This window comes from Rissa tridactyla, chromosome 3, assembly GCF_028500815.1.
Source record: "Rissa tridactyla isolate bRisTri1 chromosome 3, bRisTri1.patW.cur.20221130, whole genome shotgun sequence".
Taxonomy (NCBI): domain Eukaryota; kingdom Metazoa; phylum Chordata; class Aves; order Charadriiformes; family Laridae; genus Rissa; species Rissa tridactyla.
This window is the reverse complement of record NC_071468.1, coordinates 120,461,782-120,484,126: the sequence shown is the minus strand read 5'-3', so window position 1 is coordinate 120,484,126 and position 22,345 is coordinate 120,461,782. Positions and strand designations below refer to the sequence as shown.

The window sequence follows — 22,345 nt, the reverse complement described above, 5'->3', positions numbered from 1 at the left end:
AAATAACTGCCAGAACTTTTGAAGAGATACAACTCCAAGGTGGTGAAGAGTACATGAACAGTAAATGAACTGGGGAGTGCTGTGTCATGATATCATTAAGCTCAAAACACAGCTCAATTAGTGTGTTTTAGAGATATTGACACATGCCACCACCCAACACTTCTTTTAGTGTTGACAATTATGCTGCTAGCATTATGCTACAATCATGAGCAATTATGCTAGTGATTACAATGACTTATTACAGTTCCTTCAGACTAGAAGATGAAATGCCATCTGTGGATGGATGGACGGACAAACAGATTGATAGATACCAGGATAGACTGACCCTGAGAGAGACCACGCAGGCAAAACCTTGTTTGTGCTTGAGTAGGAGAGATCTATTGTCACATACCTGTTTTCCCGCATAAGTTGTTAAAGGTTCTTGAAAATGGATAGCTCATAGCAAGCATGGGTGTCACCAGGATCAGGGACGATGACTGTAAAAGAGAAAATTGCTTTTTTTTAAAGGTCAGAACTTCCTTTGTAGCCACACTGAGGGGGGAAAAAAGGGTTACAATAAAATGTTGTTCAGTAGTACAAGCAGGCAATCCCCAGAGGGACAAGTTAGATGTTTGCGGGGCATCAAATTCACCCTTTTGCGTGTTTGTGATGGCGATGAAGGAGATGATAATCTTTAAAAGATACTAAAGGATGCAAACAGCCTGTCTCTAACTGTTGGCCAGGGAACATGGCTTAGGCTCCCGAGTCTGTCCTATTAGACAGTAAAGAGTTCTGGTTCCTTATCTGAAGGAGTATATCCATTAAGGTAGCCAGAAATCTAAGATTCATATGCTTGGGGATGGTCGTTGAAGGCCAATAGCCTGAGATAATCAGACGCAAATCTAATTTGACACACTAGAGGGCATTGGAACACAACTCTCCGCAGTCTGGATGGTCAAGAAAACCTTTGCTGGTGAAATGAAGTTTCTTTTTTAGTTCTGGAGTGGTTTGAGAGTTTAATGGGATTCCTCCAAAAGATGTATTAAAAAAAAGCATGGAAAATACAGCTTTTTCTGTTCAGTCCCTCTCTGTTCATTAGGTTATACCATGTGGGGGAAATTAGGCAGTTTTGTGCATTGTCACTGATACCATAAGGTGGTAGAGGAAGAAGGTAAATGAATCACATCTAAAAAATTTGATCAAAGACTTTTATCTTGTTTTGTTTATTCCTTATCAGCAGAACTTCCAAGGAAATATGCCAGTTCCCACTGACTGGAGCAGCTTCCACAGTTGGAAGCGTCTGGCCCAGGAGATTCTGTCTGAAAAGGAATTCAGAATCGGGGTCCAAGACTTAACAACTTGTTGTCTCTACTTTATTCTGCTGGATGTGTCAGTACAGGAGGGAATGAAGAAACTGACATGCTTAATGACAGTTGTATCAGTTATTCCTGCCTTCCTTCTAGTTTCCTCGGAAAACAGAATTTTTCTCACAGTCAGAATAGCACCACACTGAGCAGAAGTCATTTTCAAGCCCAAAAGAAGGAATGGATAAATGGCTCCTAAAGTGTGTTAGGAAATGTTCCCAGACCTGGATTTCCAGGAGTCATCGTCCTGCAGAAAAAGATGGAACACTTGGCGTACCAGTTAAAAAAATCCAGGTGGATGATTCTGGGGATCCTAAATGAAGAAAAGCAAGGCAGAAACTGTATCTTTCCTGTCTTATCCTGACACAAGGTCTGAATGTGGCAGTTGGTTGGAGCACTTAAAACTTAGAGATCTGCTCTGCCCGGCTAATGAGAGGCTGCCTCCTCCAGGGCCTTCAGCACGTTGCTGGAGGGGACATGCTCGGAGGTCACTACTGGGTCCAGTACTCGTTTAACATCTTCATTAATGATACAGATGATGGGAAAAGTGCACCCTTACCAAGTCTGCAGATGGTGCAAAGTCATGCAAAACTGGAAGGAGCGGCTGATCGATCAGATGAGTCTGCTGTCATTCAGAAGGACCTCAACAGGCTGGAGAAAGGGGATGGCAGAAACCTTATGTTCAGCAAAGGGAAATGCAAAGTTCTCCTGTCCCTGGGGAGGAACAATCCCATGCACCGGGACAAGCTGAGGGCCTCCTGACTGGAGAGGAGTAAAGACAGAGCCAGACTTCTCTAGTTTGTGCCCAGCGAAAGGACAAGAGGCGATGGGAATGAAGACAGAGCCAGACTTCTCTCATTTGTGCCCAGCGAAAGGACAAGAGGTGGTGGGAACAAATAGAAACACAGGAAATCCTACTTAAAAAGCAACTTTTTCACTGTGAGGGTGGTCAAACACAGGAAAAGGCTGCACAAAGAGATTGTGGAGTCTCCATCCTTGGAGCTGACCATGCTCTGAGTGGGAGGGTGGTATGAACCCAGTCATCTCTGCAGGTACTTTCCAAATTCAGCAATTCTGTGATTCTTGTAGAAGTTGGAGTGATTTGAGCCAATGCTGCTCCTCTGAGCTGACAGTCCAGCCTTAATGGACTCCTTAATTCCTTTGAGGCTATGTACCCATCCGTCTTAATTATCCTGGTTGTTAAGTCTGCTTCCCAGTTCTTTAGCAATACCTCTACAGGCTTTTCTGAACAAACCCTGTTCAGACACCAATATAAGACTAAGCTCTGTTGTCATATAAGAATGATGCTAGCATATATGATGATTTTCTTTTTCTACCCCAAGTGACCGTCGTTAGATTATGATGCCATCAATCCCTTACCCATCCTGGCATGGCATCTTTGGTGAGGGTTTAGAGGGTTTATAAATGCAGAAGTGCAAGTGGAAACAAGCATTCATTTGTTAGGATACACAGAGTTATTCATCCTCATGCAGCCATTCCAGATAGAGGTATCTTATTCCTGTAGAGATGAACACACCTTTGTCATCGGCGGGAAGAGGATAACAAACAACTCTGTAGCTGCAACATGTCTTCAACCAGCAGAGTTCTTTGTGAGGTGAATATTAGGCCACAGCCTCAGCTCTTGGCCCTCTCCTAGGGCTGTAAGACATGTCTTGGGTCACTGAGCCTATGACCGCCCTGTGTGGTTGGCCTCCTAACTTCTGCCTTAAGGTGTTTGTCAAGCCTCATTGTAAAAGCAGTTAATTGTGTGTTTTTCCTCCTTTGTTCACACTGAGAGACCGTTCCCCAGCCTTTCTAGTGGGTGGTGGTTGCTTAACGCTATAAGCAGGTTTGCACTTCGTTGGATGCAAGGATCCTCTAGCCCAGTTGCTCCTTGTCCAACGTGGGCTATAGCAGAGGCCCCAGGGAAGAGTTTTACTAAAGCAAAGTGAGTTTGTAGCAGCACATCTTCAGAATGTTCTTTCCATTTCTGTCCGTCAGGGGTAGAAGGACTTTTGGAGGCAGAGGCAAGACCCTGGTGTTTAACAGCCCTTAGCAGCCTATTAAGCTTACACAAAATCAAGTAAACTGTAAGAACATACAGGAAAACATCAAACATCCACAATGGCCAGGAGGAAGGACGTCTATGTCTCCTTTGCTTGCTTTGAATCTGCCACTCTTCGGGGCCAGGTTTGGTCCTTAAGTATCAAACTGGATGGTGTATTTCTTCTAAAGATGGTCGTGGAACTGGTTTCCCCTTTAATGCGAATCCTTATCCTGAGCAGAGGGATTTCCAGATGCTCGTTCAAGCTGTGCTTCAAGGCAGAGATGAGTGCAAGAGTCACTGGGCCAGAGAAAGTCTCTACAGAAGGAAGAGAATCTTTCCAGGATTTTCCTTATGAATTCAGTCCCTGTTTGCAACGTTATTTCATTTTTTTCAGGCACTCAATATTTTGGGTTAAATGCAGGAATTTGCTGGGTATGGGAACCAAGTCTCTCCTCTTCTAGGAATGTGTCCAGGCCACTCGGTTCCAGAACCACATTCATTTATGTTCTATCTTTTGTCATTGAAATCTGAGTCTTTGCTGCATATAGACACGATTTTGACAAAATTTTCATACTTCCTCCCATTTTCTGTTCCCAGCATAAAGAGCAGACTAAACTGTCTCCTTGTCTCAGGAGTTCAAGTTGTGACATCTCCATCCTTTCCTGCTCACAGCTGATGGGCATCTTCCCCTAGAAAGTTCCCTTTGCATTTCTCTTAGATTGTGAATGAATAATGGTGCCGCTGAAATTTTCTGTTTTCTAGCTTAAAGTTTCAGTTACTTTTTGTGGTTTATTTCTTGTTGAATTTACAGCAAGTGTTCACCAAGCTCCTTCTCATTTTTTACCAATTATAGGTGAAATAATGAACTTTGAAAAAGGGGGTATATTCATATTTATGTTGCTAGTGTCTTCTCTTTCTCTGACTAGTTCTAATAGATAATTCAGAATATAAAGTGCACTTGACTTAAAAGACACTTGGAGAATGTTAGACTCCTCCAAGTAACTCTGAGATACATTCTTAGGTCAAGGTTCTAACCTTTGTTTGCTGTGAACTCCATTTGGACATTGAATTCCTCTTCAGCAGGGCTTCTTGTATCTATTTGTTAAAAAAAATAATCAATCAGTAAATACAGCTATTATGTTCAAATTCCAACAGTTTTTTCACATGATATAAGAAATAGTTAGAATTCTTACCTTCTTGTCCCAGAGAGTCCCAAACACCAAAATGAATAATCCCTAGGAGACAGATAATTACATGCAGGTTGATGACACCAACCTTTTAATTGTAGTACCTCATAGTTATCTCACACATTGTCCCTGTTGACTATTTAAACTCTGAACTCTTTGATAGAGGCCATTTTCTAACTGTGTCTTACTTAATGGACTGCTGATGAGTTCTCCAGGCCTGGTCTCTTTAAACTGTGTGCATATCTAGTCTACAAAAGTGACAGAGGTAGTGTGCTAGCACTAAACATATTTGGAACAAGGGACCTTTGTGTATGGAAGACATGCCCTGCTTATACCCCCCGGTAAGCTAGGAGGCTCACAATATAAAAGGCAAGAGAGCTTGATCTGGAGTATACAATTTTGAGGCCATTCTTAAGAGACAGAGTATATGTAACTTGTGTCCTTAAGAAATCCTGTTGTATTGGGATCCTACTGGCCACCTAAATATGTTGTTGTAAAAGTCATACTAACTGAAAACTTTCAATTATGTGTATTTTGCTTAGTTCTTCTCTTTATCATTAGTACTACTTAGCTGTTCTTGATGACTTTCCTGTTGCTCATACTCCTCCATTACTTGAACCCACAAGAGCATAACATGATGCACTGTAAATGAGACCAGACATGCTAAAGCTTTCCCACCTGAACATAGTAGGGCTATTTTCCTGATCTTCCAGAATGAAGTTCTTCCCAAATCTACTGGCCAAGTTGGATGTTATCTTTATGTCAGCTTTATCTATAAGGCACATCTGTTAAGGCAGCTGAGAACATGAAATACCACTGAATTCCTGGAATGGTTTTCCAAAGAGCCTTTTGGGAGTAAGGATGTGTAAGGCAACCTAGAGCTTTCCCAAACTGTTTTTATTCCCCCTCCAAGCACAGCACTGCAAGAATGTCACTACGTGTTAAATGGTCATAGAGAAAACAAAACTATACATATGTGTAACTCACCTGCAAAGAATTGAGCAGAGCAAAGAGGATGTGGAAAGCTCGATGGCTGTTTTTGATGATGGTGGCAAGGCCAAATCCCCAGGTGAGGCCTAGCAGTGGTGTCAAGATGGCCATACTTTTGCCAATGTGAAACAAAGACTTCCTCTCCTGCCTGTTTGACCTATCCCCAATAGTTGGTCTTAGTATTTTTATTATAACAACTGCAGTGATGAACAAATTCATGACCACAATGATCAGGGCAGGTATGACGAAGGCCAAGAGAGCTTTGCTGTCCTCCCAGTTGAGCCAGCAGACACCCTTTCTGGTGTAATTGTTCCTTGGCAGTGTGACAGCAATGGTGATGACTGCAATGACAAAGGGGCACCCGTATCCCAGACAGAATGCCACTGCTTTCTGAGTGGTCTTGCTTGTGTTATGCAAGATGAAGACCAGTCTGTAGAAAAGAATGAGGCCCAGGCTGAGCATCCAGAAAAAGGCACACAGGTAGAATAAATGGATGAAGAAGGTGGCCACAACACAGATACCTGTGCTCGTCAATTGTTTTTGGTCATTGATGGAGGCAGTGACAATGAACCAAACGTCAGCAATCAGGAGTGATGTAGCTATGTTGAGTATACAGACATGGCGCATGTAGGAGGTTGTGTTGTTTGTCACGTATTTCCAGACTAAGGATTCAATTATAATGCAGGTCACCAAACTCAAGACTGAAATGGCCAGGCCAATGTAGGTAATATGTTTTTCAATGTTATCCGGGCGGGTTGTATCACCTGACATTAGAATGGAGAATGATGTCAGGTGATTGCAGGAGCAATTGACATAATTGTCTTCTTCCCATGTGGCTGTGCAACCCTGAGTATCCCAGCCCCCTCTTTGTTCGTTGAGTGTGAAGTTCCAAAAGACACACTGGGGTGTCTTTAGAGATGTGTTTTTCTTTGCAAAGGTCATATTAATATCAAACTTCTGGATTTTGTTGCTGCCCACAGTTGTTGTTATCAGTAAGCCGTTCACATATTGGGTCTTATTCCGGGGCAAAATAGGTCCAAGGTTTGAGTACATCACACTGACAATGGTTGAGGTTTTGTTTAGAGTCTGAACGTCAGTTTGACCAATGAACACATTAACTGTGAGGTTTTCTGTACTGCGGAAGGTCTTATTATAATCTGTGCTTTTTTCTGTGACAACTATACCTTGTAGCTGAAGGGTTTTTACAGAGACGTGAGGGATGTTATTATTAACTGGTTGGAGGTTCTGGGAAAAATTTTCTATTGAATTCAGCAATGAAGAACTTTTGGGTTCCTCCCCTTTATTCAGGTCTTCCCAAGCTTTATGTGTGGAATCAGCAACAATAAAGTCCACAGTGGAAAGGAAATTCTGGAATAACAACAGAATAATGCTGTTACTGAAATCCCATAAAAATTATCTTTGCTTCTGATGGTAATTTCTGCATGGTCCCAGAATTGCCTTTTGAAAAAGCCCAGCATTTTCTTATTTTGCTCAATCCATGTGAAACCTTCAGTTGTTAACCCTCTGCATACTCTATTTTCAAATTAAGGTTTCCAAAAGTGGAGCTGTGTGACTTTTTTTACATATTAGTTAGTACTTTTTTTCTTCTCCAGCCTTCTTTCCCTTCTTTTTCAGCCTTTGTGCTATCTTTGATTTCGCACTCTCTCTCACGCAGTGTTCTCCAGATACAAAACATCAAGTCTCTGCACTTTTCTGCTCAGAGCAGTGCTTTTCCTCTGCACCACACAATCAAAGTTTCCAAGTATTTCTAAGATATTTTTTGCCATTCATTTGTTGTTAACATCTAATTAGTTTTCCTTGCTTGATCCTGATCCATATTTTGTCCCTTATTTTCTATTTCTGCTCCTACTCATAGAACCACAGAATCACAGAATGGTTTTGACCTTTAAAGGTCATCTAGTCCAACCCCTCTTCCAAGGGCAGGGACATCCAACCCGACCTTGAACACTTCCAATGATGGGGCAATCACAACTTCTCTGGGCAATCTGTTCCAGTGTCTCACCACCCTCACAGTAAAGAATTTCTTCTTTATGCTCAATCTACATCTACCCTCGTTCAGTTTAAAACTGTTGCCCCTTGTCCTGTCACTACAGGCTCTGGTAAAAAAGTCTTTCTCTGCCTTTCTTATAAGTCCCCTTTAAGTATTGAAAGGCTGCAATAAGGTCTCCCCAGAACTTTCTCTTCTCCAGGCTTAGCAACCCTGACTCTCTTAGCCTGTCCTCATAGCAGAGGTGCTCCACCCTCTGATCATTGTTGTGGCCCTCCTGAAGACCTGCTTCCTTGTGCTGGGGACTCCAGAGCTGGATGCAACACCGCAGGTGGGGTCTCATCAGTCTGGAGTAGAGGGGGAGAATCACCTCCCTCACCCTGATGGCAACTCTGCTTTTGATGCAGCCCAGGATATGACTGGCTTTCTAGGCTGTGAACGCACATCGTGGCCACGTGTCTAATTTTTCAGCCATTGTTCCTTGTCCTTTCCTCTAACTTAGAATGCTAGAGACATTTATGGGTCCCTAGAAGATCTAGTTGCTAAGCATACAGCAGTCTGTCTTTCATGCATAAGCTCCTTGTCTTCATCATTTTGGCTTTTTATAAACTCTTCTGTATCTTTGCAGTCATTTCATCTTTGCAGTCATTTCATCTCATTCCCTTAATACTTTTCTGCTTCTGACCCTGTTAATTTTTTTCAGGGAGAATGTCATCCTCTGTGACAAAGGGGGACAAAGGGCTTAATAAGTATAGGCAAGACTTAAAATAAAACCTTACATGAATAGTGTTGTTCTCTGCATTTACTGGGATAGAGGAGATCATATCGATGATGTCAACGATTGCGCCTAGGTTTGCAGGACGGTTCAATGTGTTTTCCTCCTCTTTGGTCGTATTCCTAAGCTGTTCAAGGTATCCAGGTAGCTTTTGTTTTCTGTCCGGACTGCTGACCAAGGACTGGAACAGAAAATAACAATACATTACATTGTGTGCAATTTGCCTGGAACTTGATCCTCCTTCAAAATGGCTACCCCTATACTAGTAAAATAAAGAGAGCCAGGGTCATTCTAGACATGCTGGTAGTGTTCAACTCTCTGACCCTCCAGAATCATAGAATCATAGAATGTGTTGGGTTGGAAGGGACCTTTAAAGGTCATCTAGTCCAACCCCCCTGCAGTCAGCAGGGACATCTTCAACTAGATCAGGTTGCTCAGAGCCTCATCCAGCCTGGCCTTGAATGTCTCCAGGGATGGGGCCTCCACCACCTCTCTGGGCAACCTGGGCCAGTGTCTCACCACCCTCAGTGTAAAGAACTTCTTCCTAATGTCTAATCTAAACCCACCCTGCTCTAGTTTAAAACCATTGCCCCTCATCCCATCACTACATGCCCTTGCAAACAGCCCCTCCCCAGCTTTCCTGTAGGCCCCCTTCAGGTACTGGAAGGCTGCTATAAGGTCTTCCCGGAGCCTTCTCTTCTCCAGGCTGAACAACCCCAACTCTCTCAGCCTGTCTTCAAAGGAGAGGTGCTCCAGCCCTTGGATCATCTTCGTGGCCCTCCGCTGGACCGGCTCCAACACGTCCATGTCCTTCTTGTGGTGAGGGCTCCAGAGCTGGACACAGGACCCCAGGTGGGGTCTCACCAGAGCAGAGTAGAGGGGCAGAATCACCTCTCTGGATCTGCTGGCCATGCTGCTTTTGATGCAGCCCAGGACACGATTGGCCTTCTGGGCTGCAAGCGCACATTGTTGGCTCATGTCCAGCTTTTCATCCACGAGTACCCCCCAGTCCTTTTCCTCAGGGCTGCTCTCTATCATGTCATCCCCCAGCCTGTATTGATAATGAGGATTGTCCCGACAGGATACCAAACATGGTATCCCAACTGCCTGTTGAGTGTGGTCTCTCTGTGCTAACTCGCAGACTGCTCCTGGAAATTTTTTGGGAGAAAATAGTTGGCCTGGGCCCAAACCATAGTAGGGAAAAATCTGGCAAGTTAAGAAAATGCATAATTAAGTAGCTGTACCTCTGCCTGGGACCTTGCTGCGCATAATTTACTAAAATAAACGTAGTAAGTATTTGATGGAAGAAAGATAATTGTTCTCATCTAACCTCACTGAGAGAAGGGTGACTCTGGATGGTTTGTAGAAGGGAAGAGTACTATGATAGGAGACCTAGGCTGAAAACTGAGGCCTGGCACCTATCTGAAGTGGAGTGGTGGAATGGGGCACACTGAACAGGGCCTGGGTCTGAGGTTGGGCAGTGGCCCAGAGCTGTCCCTACTGTATCGTTGGTGTACTCTGTAGCATGGTTTGGGCTAGTGCTAACTAGCGTTCACGGAGGTGGTGCCCAAGCATGGTTCAGGGAACACCCCAGGACAGCCACTGCTCCTGCTGGACACTACAAATAAAGCCACCTTGTCTGGGGGAGAGAACGTTCATGTGTGTGGATGTTAGCCACGCAGTATCACGTGCCCTCTGGGCCAGAGAAGGGGACCTAGCCTCTTTTGCTGACTTGTGTAGATATAGCCAATCATTCTTGATATCTTTTAAAAGACAGTTTTAATTAAATCTTTGATTTTTGAATGCTTCCTATATTTTAGGTTATGTTAAGCAAAAAACCATTCAACAAAAATTGTTGCTCTCTCCTACTACCTCCACCCCCAACCTCTAGAAAACTCATAAATGTTACCTCGGCACCACTCAGCAGCCCGCTTATTGGCACAGACAGGCAGTTATTGCTTTGAAGCTCCCATGATTTGTGGGAGCACTTGTAAGTTATATTGCCTTGGGTAAAACCATTTGGGCTATTTGAGTCATAGCATGGCTTTACTGATGTGTCCCCTTCTCTTCCAATCCCAATGCTGCCTGAGCAGGAAATTTTGGTACCTGTATGGAGAAAAAGCATAGAGGTAGAAAACTAAGAAGCAGGGAGATGAATAACTTACCCCCATCAAACCTGTGATCTCCCAAAGTTCAGAGGTCTTTAAATTAGTTAGAATTTCAGCTTGCTCTCTTCATTAATTATGACCTTTCAGGGTGTATATGTCTTGCATTCCCAATTTTTTGGAATCATGAAATTAGAAAGTAAATTGAATAAAGCCCCTTGGTTTTGAATATTGAATCAAATCAACAAACCTATACCCAAAGTTGTGGGATATGTCTGCTAGATTATAAGGTTAGGTAGGGGTGGAGTGGGATTGTATTGACCATGATGTGAACAGTAATTCACACAAAGTTTATTCTGCTAAGGGACTCAGTGCTGCTGTAGCACTAATAGGAAATTCATTAAGATATTGGTAGTGAGGCCCCGGCACCTTTTTGATGAACTGATTATTCTTGCTAATTGGTTTTAATTGGGTTAGTCATATCAGTAAGTACCTGCTGATTAAAGTAAATAAACTGTCTGCATTTTTATTGCCTAAGAGAGTGAAATCTGGCCAGATATAGTGATTCAACAGTAGGAACCACTGCTGTGGAAAAACCCAGCATTTCTGCATTATGTGGATGTCCAACATTTATTTCTTTCCAATTTAGAATAAGAAGCTGAAATATCCAAACTCTGGTCAAAACTAAACATCAAAATTGGATTTAACAATTGCCTGAATTGTTGATTGTTGAATTCTTGAATTCTAATTGTTGAATTCTAGAATTGTTGAATTCTAATTACCCAACATCTCCTGCAGAGCTGACTGGAAGCTGGGTCTGCCCAAGTCTCTGCAGCACCTCATGGAGGTTGGCATTCTTGTGTTTAAAGTAGATATGCTGCCCCGCAGGCTGACTTCCCAAGCTAGATGACTCCTTCCCGAAGCACCCCAATCTTTTATCCTTGCTAAATTGTTGGTGCAAGCTGGGAGATGCATGACCACCCTTCAACACAGGCGACAAAGCTGGTTAGGGCAGACTGCACCAGAAGGAAGTAGGGACAGAAGATGACTGAACTAGAACTGCTTGGGAACATACCGAGGCCACTGTCAAATACAGTGAATTTATTTTTTTTATTTTAATTTCAGCAAAATTGATATTTTCCTCTGTATTTAAAAATTTCCTGTCAAAAAAGAAAACAAAAATTCATGGCTAACAAAACCTGCTCCTGTTAGCTGTCACCGGTGATAAATTTGTGGCATCTGATTTAACAAAGGTACTGAGATTTCCTATTTAACAGCTTTAAATAGTAACATTTTTCTTACCACATATCACCTGCAGTGTTATATTTTTACTCTTGACTTCCTGTCCAATGCGGTTAATAAACTTGCAATACGCTGTGAGATTTTTGTCTGTGCTGCCTTCTGCTTCTGTGTAATTGTACATGTAGCAAGTCGAGTTTCCTTTTTCCTTTTTCACTGTATGGAAGGATTAAGGTAGGTTAAGACAGATTTGGGGTCAATCGGCGAGCAGACAGCAGAAAGCTTCTGCAAAACTTTCTTTTCTGCGGGTCCTAGAGAAAAAAACCCTTCCTTTGTGGAAAAATTTCCATTCTATATACTGATCTCTGTCTCTTACTCACCACTTAATAAATCTTCTGGCAGCTGCTGCATGATCAGTACCTTTTCAATCACTGGTATATGAGCAAATCCTGGCCAAATCCTCTTTTACTGCACAGGAACCGAAATTTGCTTTAGAAACCATTTTGGAGAAGACTTTTCTTGGTTCTGCTTGTGCCAAATGCGTTTCATTTAGGGTAGGATACTCTTTTGCTGTGCTTATATGGTTCTTTTGAATTTGTAGATTGTACCAATCAGGATCTGTACCCCACTCCCGTTGCCTTCAGCGTGCCTGTGCCTGAGGGCTCCTGACTGCAATCTTTTCCAAGAAGATCTTGGCATTTTTCTGAGCAACCGAAGGACCCCTCAGTCTCCACCTGCTTTACACTTCAGCCTTGTTGTTTTGGCACTCCGGGATGTTTTGTGAGGTAGTTTAGGTGGTTTTTCATTGCTTTTTTCTTTTTTTTTTTCAAATTAACTGTTTTGTAACCCACCTGAAAACTTCTGGTCTATAAAAACATGCCAGGGAAGCTGCAGAACTGTCCTAAATCTGAAGACATAGAAGCTTGGACTTTTGTGCTGTTAAAGATATGCTACCTGTATCCTTGAAGAAAATAGAATAGTTCTTTGAATTGCGTTCTTAATGTGTCACTCTACATTTTTCATGAATTAGTACATCATCTTCTTAAGTAACATTGCCTTGATACTCAGTTCAAAAAAGTGGTAGAGTGGAAGATAAAAACAAATAAATGGAGTTCATCAATTTGTAATCTGAACAGCGATGAGGATGCTCACTTCTCACTGCCTGGCAAGGCAAACCAAACATTGAATTTACCTATTATGTGTTTATCTCTACAGCAGGGGCTTCAGTTGCTCTTCTATTAATCTCAGCCATGCTCCCCAGGCATGGAAACCATCCTAAAAAAAGCCCATTTCCCTTTTCTCACACTTTCAGGAGTACTTGTGGGTTGTCATAATAGTAGTAAGTATGAATTGGTTACACGGACCTAACTGAAAACAAAAAAGAAACCCTCTGGTTTTGTGACACATAGTGCAACTATGCAGGTTTATTGTTCCTTACCAGTGTCAAATTCAGTTTGTTGAACCACGAATTTAACAGTGTAGTCTTCCGCAGTGTCAGTACTTATGCAGCACTGAAGGGCTTGCTGCACTTTGCACTGTATATATGCTCTAATGGGGTCTATCAGGATGTTCTGCTTCGGAGGCAGGGAAATAACCTCGATTGTCATATTGGCAGAACTGTTCCAGTACTTCTGGGAGAATGTGCAGATGTAGGTGCCTGAAAGAAGCGACACAGAAACTACGTCTCAGTCGACAGAAGTGCCCCTCAGCTTTTGCATGGTCATGAGCCCCAATACTGAGCAAGTACAGTGTTGCTGGCAGCATCACGTCTTGCTGCCCTCCAGCAGTCATAATTTTAATTCTTTATTTACTGTGGCCAGGCTTCACGGTGATTTGCAGGGCTAGGGATGCTGTAATGATCTGGTACGGGGATTTCATTGCTTTTATAGCCAATACAAACCAGGTTGACTCACCGTTCCAGCCCTGTGTGGCAGCATCCACTTTGAGCAGAGATGTGCCTGCAGATCTGTTATTTGTGATGTACTTATCACAGTCGACTCTTTTTATCTCGTTTCCAGACTGGATTTTCCAACTGATATCTTCATAATTGCTCATATCACTTTCACACATTACATTGAATTCATATCCCTCGGAAACTGATGATTTTACGCTCGAAGATATTGCTACATTGGCTAAGACAACACAAGATAAATGTCATATTATCGAGAGTCACTTGTTATAATCATTTGCTTGCAAATGACACGTACCACAGAGGCCACCTAGGCATTGACGAGCTGATGGTCTGTTTGGTGCTACCCGAGTCTCACCTGCCCGGAGGTACCTCACGCTGATGTTCTGACTGCTCCTGGCACCGTGTCCAGTCTGCAGCTCGCACGTATATGTCGTCACTGTATCTGACTTCTCCGGTGGGCACAGTGATTCCCTGATGTTGAGCTTGTATTCAGTGCAATTTCCACTGGAACTGGATTGTCCTAGAGAGAAATAAGCATTCCTTGAAGGGCTACGGGTGTCCCAAAATACCAGGGCTCTGGAACTCAGGCGGAATCACTCCAGCTAAGGAAAACCTTGTGGGTTTTTATGTAACCTTTGACAGGATGGCATTTTTAACTCATCATTGCTAAAGTTCATTCATGTCTTTTAGTCTGGCAACACTCACAGTTGGTCTTCCGAAGGCCTGAAGATGGCTCTCAGCGCATTGCTGGGCACCTACTGCCAAAACCAGTCTAACTGAGAGTAGCAACATTGCCTGGATACCTCACGATAAGCCAAAATGAAGAATATTCTGGTTCAGTCTAACCTCATTATCTGGAATATTTAGGATGAATAAGATAAGTAAAACAGGAGCAAATACTACGGATTTCAGGGTAATCTTATTTTGAAATAAACACTTGGAGGTACCTGACAGTCATTCAACTTTAAATCTGAAGAGTGCTGGGTTAGCTATAAGGGGAAAATCCCACTAAAGCTGCCCCATGCTGCAGCTGGACGTGCATTTGGCATGAGAGCAGAGTTCCTGGGGGGAAGCCTGGCCACAGGGAATCGAGGCCAAAACAGCTCATTACAGGATTGAAGCTTTTCTCTCATTTTCCTGCCCAGCTTTCTGATAAATTTTGTTTCTAACAAAGGGTTAACAGTAAATAGTTCATCCATACCTATAAAATATTAAGAGGGCAATAGACTGTTTATGACTATGGTTCGTAGACATTTATGAGCGTTTCTGTCAATGTTATTTTGTAACTCTGCAACACATTTACTTGGCGCTTTATTAACGCTATATTCACATTATAAGTAAAGCCTTGTGGGACGCCACTGACTCAACTGGCGTGTGATGTATCACAACTACAGGTGAAGAGGGAAGCTGTGCAGTCGCTATTTAGCTGTTTTAAAGCGTACCACCTGCGTCTCTCAGTTGCCAAATCTTGGTATGTGGCACACAGAAGCTTTTCATACCCCAAGGCGGATCCTGGAGATAGTGGTAGAGACTGATGCACTCATCCTTGCTCGCAAGACTAGGAAACGCAGAAATAAGCTTTTTGGAAAACAAATGGTATGATGCTGGTCCAGGCAGCTGTTTCTATCCAGGATGGCACAGTTTTAAGCACCAATGTCTGCACAGTGAATGGAGATGGCCAGAATCCCACTGGCACCTGTACAAGACGCATGGAGTCTGTACCACACTGTTCGGATGAACATCCTTCCCACACACCCCCTTTAGAGCACATCCTGTGTTCGTCCTAGGACTTGGCCTCTGGGGTGTCCAACTAGGAGATCTTTGAAGAACAAACCGACTTAGCAGGTGACAAACAATTTTTGTTAATCTTACCTGTAATATTGATTTCTCCGTTTACTTTCCAGTCACCAGTAAGTGATGGTAAGTGTTTATCAATACAGCAGGACAGCAGAGAACTGTTATTCTGCATTTCAGGACGGTTGCATACAACAGTGATGTTGTTTACGTTTCGAGTGATGTTTAGCTGAGAGATTGTTATTGTTTTCGTGTCATGGTATAACAGTGTGTGAAACTGATGATTTCTGTTTGTGAAATCGCAGCTGTAGGAACCTGTAAAGCATAGGCAGCATCTTAACATCAAGAACACGTTCTGCTGTTTTTCCCTCTACATTTGGAGATAGGAGCTGGGAGCTACTTCCACACCTGGTTTTCACATCTCCCTGCTCTGCAGTGGCTTTGCTACTTTCTAATCAAAACATACCCCCAGGTCAGCCGCAGTATGCTCTCTGCAGACTGCTGGTGCCAAACATATCCAGATTAAGCAGCTTCAGTGTTGATGGGTACTTGTGAAGACAGCACTCGGGGACCGAGATACTTAAAATCTGGCTGAGTGTGTATTTTGGGGATTTGTATATTGCCCATAGCCCACGTGGCAGCAATATGTCATGGTGAGAATGTAGACTGACTGTGCAAAAGGTTCCTACACAGAATGGGTGAGAGAGAGGGGCCCATGGTGGACTCCACAAGAGCTGGCACTCTGAATGCAGGCACCTACACTGCTCAGAAGGTGTTGACAAAGACAGCGGAGTATTTATCAGCTGCTTTCTCAGGCACTCGTCTCCTGGGTGCAGCCAGGCTTCCTTCTGAAATTGGTAATCAGAGCTCCAAACTTCCCTCGTACTTCAGGTACGTGGGTTGCCCTTCCCCATTGGGATAGCAAGCGAGTAGGCCACTTTCACAGGAGTGGAGACACCAAGGTTCAGGGCATTCTTAGCCCAAAGAAGTTTGGAGCCAAGACTCCTACCACCCATAAACATGCCCAAATACCTGGTCACTGGCTACCCTTTTTGAAGTTGAATGTAAAATTCATGGTCCCAAGAGAGGAACTGAGTGGGAGCTCTGCTAATACATGATAACTTCCCTGATAACTCCTCCCAGCAAAATGCCACCAATTTACCTCTTAAAAACTCTAAATATGAACACTTGAAAAACTGTAACTCCGAGCTCTGATTAGCTAGGTTATGTTTGCAAAGGGGGCAAAGGACCATCAAGGGCCAATTCAACCACAGCCTCAAGTTACCACACCAGAAGGGTGGGAAGGCCTCACAGCCATGTAGTCACCGCTGTCTGCTGTGATATGGCAGTGAAACCTGGCACTGAGAATACCGAGGCCTGTATAGTCACTTCAGTCTGTTCCCATCCTACTGGCAATGCTAGTCAGTATGTAGTTCATTAAAGAAAAGGAAAAAAAAAACCAAACAACAGGAAAATTATGAGGGACAGTGCTTTTTTCACATTTACTCTAGGAAAATGCAGTCACTGCATTCCTCTTTGCTTTTTATAGAACTAGCCACAGTAGACACGTTAGAGATTTACGTCTGCTGTTTTAACGATAGAATAACATACCGAAATTCTTCCTTGTAATGTTGGCAATTTCAAGAATCGACCTTGAGGTTCCCCTGTCCGTTGAGTTTGGGGGGCTGGTTGAGATAATCTGATCGCCATGATACCAGGTCACATTCTCAGATGTTGAATTTATCTCACAAATCAGTCTTACCGTATCTCCTTCAAAAATGTCTTCAGGAATCACAGTGAAGTTTGTCTGATCTGGGAAGACAACGAGGAACATTCTGCATTATTGTAATTTCCACTCAGGTCTACGTGGTGTCTTTCATCTCATGGGAATCCTAGGTGCTTCACAATTAATATGCAGGCAGCATTAGTTGCAGGGCTCTGATAAAGCTATGTGATTTTCCCGCAATGTATTATTCTACTATCTTTGTCCGCCAAAGATCCCTGAAGATTTTATGAAGAGAGACAGAATTATTAACACCACCACTACTTTCTAAGGAGGTAAACTGGGAGGAGAAGCAACCGGATTAAAGTAATCCTCTGAGACAGAGAGTCCAGCACTCAGCGCGCTCAGAGCACGGCACCTCCGGGGCACTTCATCAGGCAAGAGAATTTTAACACACTCTCCAGCAGCAGCATGGAAAATGTGCCAAGGAAGCCAGAGGGAACCTGTTTTCATGTAAACCGCAAGGGGTTTATTTTTTTGTTTGAAGAAGTGGGAAGAGCCAGCAGCCCGATATGCTAAGAGCTGCCTCAGTTCTGGAGGTGAACTCAAGGGTGTTCAATCTCTCTCCCGTGGGGTGACTGTCTCAGGGTTCAGTGGAGTATCTGTAAGGATTTGGTTTTTCCATGGGAGGTACTGCATGCATGGCCATCTCATGCAAGTTCTCAGCTTTGGTGGCACAGGGTGGAACAAAACAGCCAGAGAAAGAAATGTTTTTTGAAGGTCCAGTGTCAAATAATCAACAGTACAAGGCAGCTACATGGTTCAGGCTAGAAATACTAAAGTAAAAGACGAAGGAAAATACTGAGAGAGCTTTAATCTTACTAGTTATTTTTCTTGTGATGGTATCTTGGTTTAGCTGGTAGAATGGATCTAGAAATTGTGGTAAAATTCTGTTGGCACTTGCTATCTGTTTGAAGCTTGCTGCTCCCGCTTTTACTTCGTAGTTCACAAAAACACTTCCAGGCCTAAACAGATACAAGAACGAGAGAAGCACCAGAATTAAATATCCTTGAAAACTAGAGGGGTTTCTATGTTGTGGTGACCCATCTTGCATGGCTAGGAAGGCTTCACAGGGCTCACCTGTGAAGGCTCCTGTTGTGACTCAAGACTTGCTCTGGTAAACAAGCAGGTTGTGCTATAGCTCTTCCCAAAGTAAGAACACCTTTATGTGACATCTCCTTCATCTGCTGTCTATTTCTAGTAAAATTCCCTTAGAAAACCTAAAATACAGCTGCATTTAAATATGTGTGGACTTTATATCTCTTTTATCCAGACCCAATGTTGTATCCAGAGTCAATGTACTAATTAGTCTTCCTGATGACCTGGGAGATGATGTTAGGTTTAATCGCATCCTTTTCCCCTTTTGGGTGCAATTCAGTCTTTCCCACAAAAGGCTTAGATCCAGCTGGAGAATGATTATGTTTCTTGGACTTTTGCACAGTAGTGAACTTTACCCGCAATCCTATTTCCCTGTTAATAGCTGGGCTTCCCTTTGCAGCTATTATACTGTTACTCAGTTTGTATATACTGGGCATGGGCTCTAGCCAGAGTAGTCTAGTAGACTACTCTGTCTACATTCTAGTAGAATGTAGTCTTTGCTGACCCATGTCTCCTTGAGACTGGACAAAAAGATTGGTGTCTTCCAGGAAAAAATGAATTTGTTTACTTACATGAAACCAGTTACTGTTGCTGATACAAAGCCTGGTAAACATCTGTAGCTAGCGTTAAACTGTAAACAAAAACATATTACATGACATAAGACCTCTGTATATTACTCTAGCATGCTTAAAATAGGAAACTCTCAATTCAACACTGATATGAGTAAGGGCATGTGGCATAGCTGATAGACCAGGACTCGTGCTCTCCCCACTGTCACGGGATAAATTTGTGTTGATTGCTTCATTCTATGTGTGCTCATGTGGATTTAAGCTGGGACCAATAATGTGATTTTTTTGTTTCATACTTTTGATGCAAAAGGTTCCTAAATACTTCCCTCTTGGCCAGCATATTAAAATGAATAGGAATATTGTCATTGCCTTTCAACGGAGATCAGCCACTTCGTGGCTACCACTGCTGCATGCTTTGCAGCTCCCCAACAGAGACAGTGACAGTGCACCCTATTTCCCCGACACTTAGGTTAAATGTGATCTTTCTTAGAGGGCTTTCTATCTTCAGAGATGGAAAAATGAAGTCATTACCGCTGTTTCAAGGTCATATTTGTATTTTTTGTATAAATCAGAAGAAGAATTGCTGAGATCATCACAAAACTCTTTGTCGAGTCTGACTGACATTTCCATTACAATGGGCTCTCCCATACCACATGATTCTGTAAGGAAAAACATAAAAATAAATGTAAAAATAATCAAAAGCAATGCTTACAAAGTGATTTCTTAGCTCTTTCTAACTTAATCATAGAATCTTACAATCGTGTAGTGGTTGGGTTGGAAGGCATCTTCAAAGGTCTTCTAGTCCAGCCCACCTGCCGTGAGCAGGAACATCCAAACTGACCTTGAACACTTCCAATGGTGGGGCTTCTCTGGCAATCTTCTCTGGGCAATCTGTTCCAGCGTCTCACCACCCTCATAGTAAAGAATTTCTTCTTTATGTCCAATCTAAATCTACCCCCGTTCAGTTTAAAGCTATTGGCCTTGTCCTGTCACTACAGGCTCTGGTAATAGAGTCTTTCTCCATCTTTCTTACAAGCCCCCTTTAAGTACTGAAAGGTTGCAATAAGGTTTCCCCAGAGCTTTCTCTTCTCCAGGCTGAACAACCCCAACTCTCTCATCCTGTCCTCATAGCAGAGGTGCTCCAGCCCTCTGATCATCTTCATGGCCCTCCGCTGGACCCACTCCAACATTTCCGTGTCCTGCTTATGTTGGGGGCCCCAGAGCTGGATGCAGCTTTGCAGGTGGGGTCTCACCAGAGTGGAGTAGAGGGGCAGAATCCCCTCCCTCGCCCTGCTGGCCACTCTGCTTTTGATGCAGCCCAGGAGGAGACTGGCTGTCTGGGCTGCAAGCGCACATTGTCGGCTCGGGTCCAGTTTTCATCCACCAGTATCTCCAAGTTGTTCTCAACAGGGCTGCTCTCAATCTCTTCATCCTCCAGCCTGTGTTGATAGCGGAGATTGCCCTGACCCAGGTGTAGGACCTTGCACTTGGCCTCATTGAACTTCATGAGGTTCACCCAGGCCCACTCCTCAAGTGGTCAGAGTTCCTCTGGATGACAACCCTTCCCTCTAGTCAATCAAGTACACCATTCAGCCTGGTGTCATCTGCAAACTTGCTGAGGATTCACTCAATCCCACTGTCTATGTTATTGATGAAGATATTAAATAGTACAGATCCTTAAGGACACCACTTGTTATGGGTTTCCACTTGGACTTTGAGACATTGACTATAACTCTTTGGATGTGGTCATTCAACCAGTTCGTTATCTGTCTAACAGTCCATCTGTCAAACCTGTATCTCTCCAATTTAGCAGCAAGAATGTTGTGGGGTTACAGAAGTCTAGGTAGAGGACAACTGTAGCTCTTCCCTTGTCTACTAATGCAGTCACTCCATCCCATAGGACCACTAGACTAGTGCGGCACAATTTGCCCTTGGTGAAGCCGTCCTCATCCTAAATCAAAATCTTACAACTTGCCAAGATTCATCTGTATAGTAGGAAAGCTGGGATTCCCCTAATTTTCTGTAACTAATTTAGTTGCCTGGCGTCTGCTAGACATCTAGACTCCCTCTCCAGTTGACACAAAGCTGTAGACACCTTCAAAAGGTGATACATTCAGAAGGTGATAGACAGCTTCCCTACAATGGTTAAATTGCTACATTGCTCCAGTTATAGAGAGTTTCGATGAATAACTTAGATCAGATTCTTAACTTTTACATAGTGAAAGTTACACGGGATGAATCTCCACCTATATTTTACTGAAAAGAATGGAAAAATCCTCAATGACTTTGGGAGGGTAATATTCTGGATGAAGACCTATCAATGGCCACAGAAGGATATAAAATGCTTAGAGAGATACAGGAAATTTCCAAGATGGGTTCATTTAAGGAAATGTTCATACCATGCAGTGGAGGAGCATTGTACCCAGTGCCCTGGACTTCTAAGAAGTGGGGGACTTCCACACGGAAGTGATACTAGCTCTAGTCCTGCAATGGTATAGCAACGATGGTATGGGGCTGCCCTGTGATAAAAGCATTGCCTCTAAGCAGCGTTGATTAGAACAGGCATGCTGACAGCACTGGACTTCCAGCCCTAGAGCTGCCTCTGGGGGTCTCTACCTGCTGCTCCATCACAAGAGGCAGAGCCTCGTGGGGGTTTGTCTCGGAATGCAGAAACAATAGGTGGTGTTCCACCCCACTGCTGCCAAGCCTAAATGTCCAGTCATCAGTCAGATTCCTAAAAAGTCACGGGCACCTTGTCACAAGAGTCGTGAAATACAACCAAATAAAAGATACATGCTGGTGTTTTTTGTTCCTTCTCTTCTCTTGAGCACTATGGCATACTTTGATCACATCTGTAAGTTCCTCTGCTGAAAATCTGACGAGATGAAACTTTCTTTGCTTAGCGAAAGCTGGAAGTCCCAAAGAGGCATATCAGTGCCCCCAGAAGTTGGGGCTCCAGCATGGCACTAAATATCTGCAAGTACTTGGGTCAAGGTGGACCCACATCACAAAGAGAAGAGCTCTAGACCATCTCTACAGACTTTCCACATTCATAGGCAATGTGGTAGCCAGCTCAATCCTGACGTGTTGCTTTATCACACCTTTAACACTGTTCTGTCTTCTAACCAGTATATGAGTTGTACAGTGATGAGGTTCAGCGCTGTTTCTCCTTACCGGCAGTCTGAGGCTTGCAGTAAGTCCCGTTGAGAGGCATGTCCCTCATGTAGCTGCAGGTCAGGTTGGACGCTAGGCTGGCAGAAGGGCAGGTCAGGTTGGGTGCTAGGCTAGCAGAAGGGCAGGTTATCAAGTCACCGCACACCGCTCTTGGCCAGGCATATCCACTTTCACAAGAACAACAGCTGCTGTTCTCACCACTGGGCAGACAGACTAGTGTCAGACAGACAGAGAAATACGATGAGAATGGCAAACGGGGCATAACGTATCGCGTGATATATATTTACCCTGCTGTATCTTTATGCCAGTGATCTCAACTAA

The 22,345-nt window shown here is 43.4% G+C and overlaps 1 protein-coding gene across 2 annotated transcripts in view; it reads right to left on the bottom strand.

The window, feature by feature from the left end:
- ADGRF5 (adhesion G protein-coupled receptor F5) overlaps positions 1 to 22,345 on the bottom strand; it is a 51,458-nt gene that overhangs the window by 3,173 nt on the left and 25,940 nt on the right. For both annotated transcript variants that reach the window (XM_054196105.1, XM_054196106.1), the window contains 16 exons: positions 22,025 to 22,237; positions 19,382 to 19,509; positions 18,854 to 18,912; positions 18,006 to 18,148; positions 17,012 to 17,212; positions 15,479 to 15,715; positions 13,962 to 14,126; positions 13,608 to 13,826; positions 13,133 to 13,351; positions 11,758 to 11,910; positions 10,260 to 10,456; positions 8,355 to 8,531; positions 5,565 to 6,935; positions 4,584 to 4,625; positions 4,426 to 4,485; positions 392 to 476 (listed from right to left, as the gene is read on the bottom strand). In XM_054196105.1, coding sequence (XP_054052080.1) covers positions 392 to 476; positions 4,426 to 4,485; positions 4,584 to 4,625; positions 5,565 to 6,935; positions 8,355 to 8,531; positions 10,260 to 10,456; positions 11,758 to 11,910; positions 13,133 to 13,351; positions 13,608 to 13,826; positions 13,962 to 14,126; positions 15,479 to 15,715; positions 17,012 to 17,212; positions 18,006 to 18,148; positions 18,854 to 18,912; positions 19,382 to 19,509; positions 22,025 to 22,237 — 3,669 coding nt within the window. The remainder of the gene's footprint in view (positions 1 to 391; positions 477 to 4,425; positions 4,486 to 4,583; positions 4,626 to 5,564; positions 6,936 to 8,354; positions 8,532 to 10,259; positions 10,457 to 11,757; positions 11,911 to 13,132; positions 13,352 to 13,607; positions 13,827 to 13,961; positions 14,127 to 15,478; positions 15,716 to 17,011; positions 17,213 to 18,005; positions 18,149 to 18,853; positions 18,913 to 19,381; positions 19,510 to 22,024; positions 22,238 to 22,345) is intronic.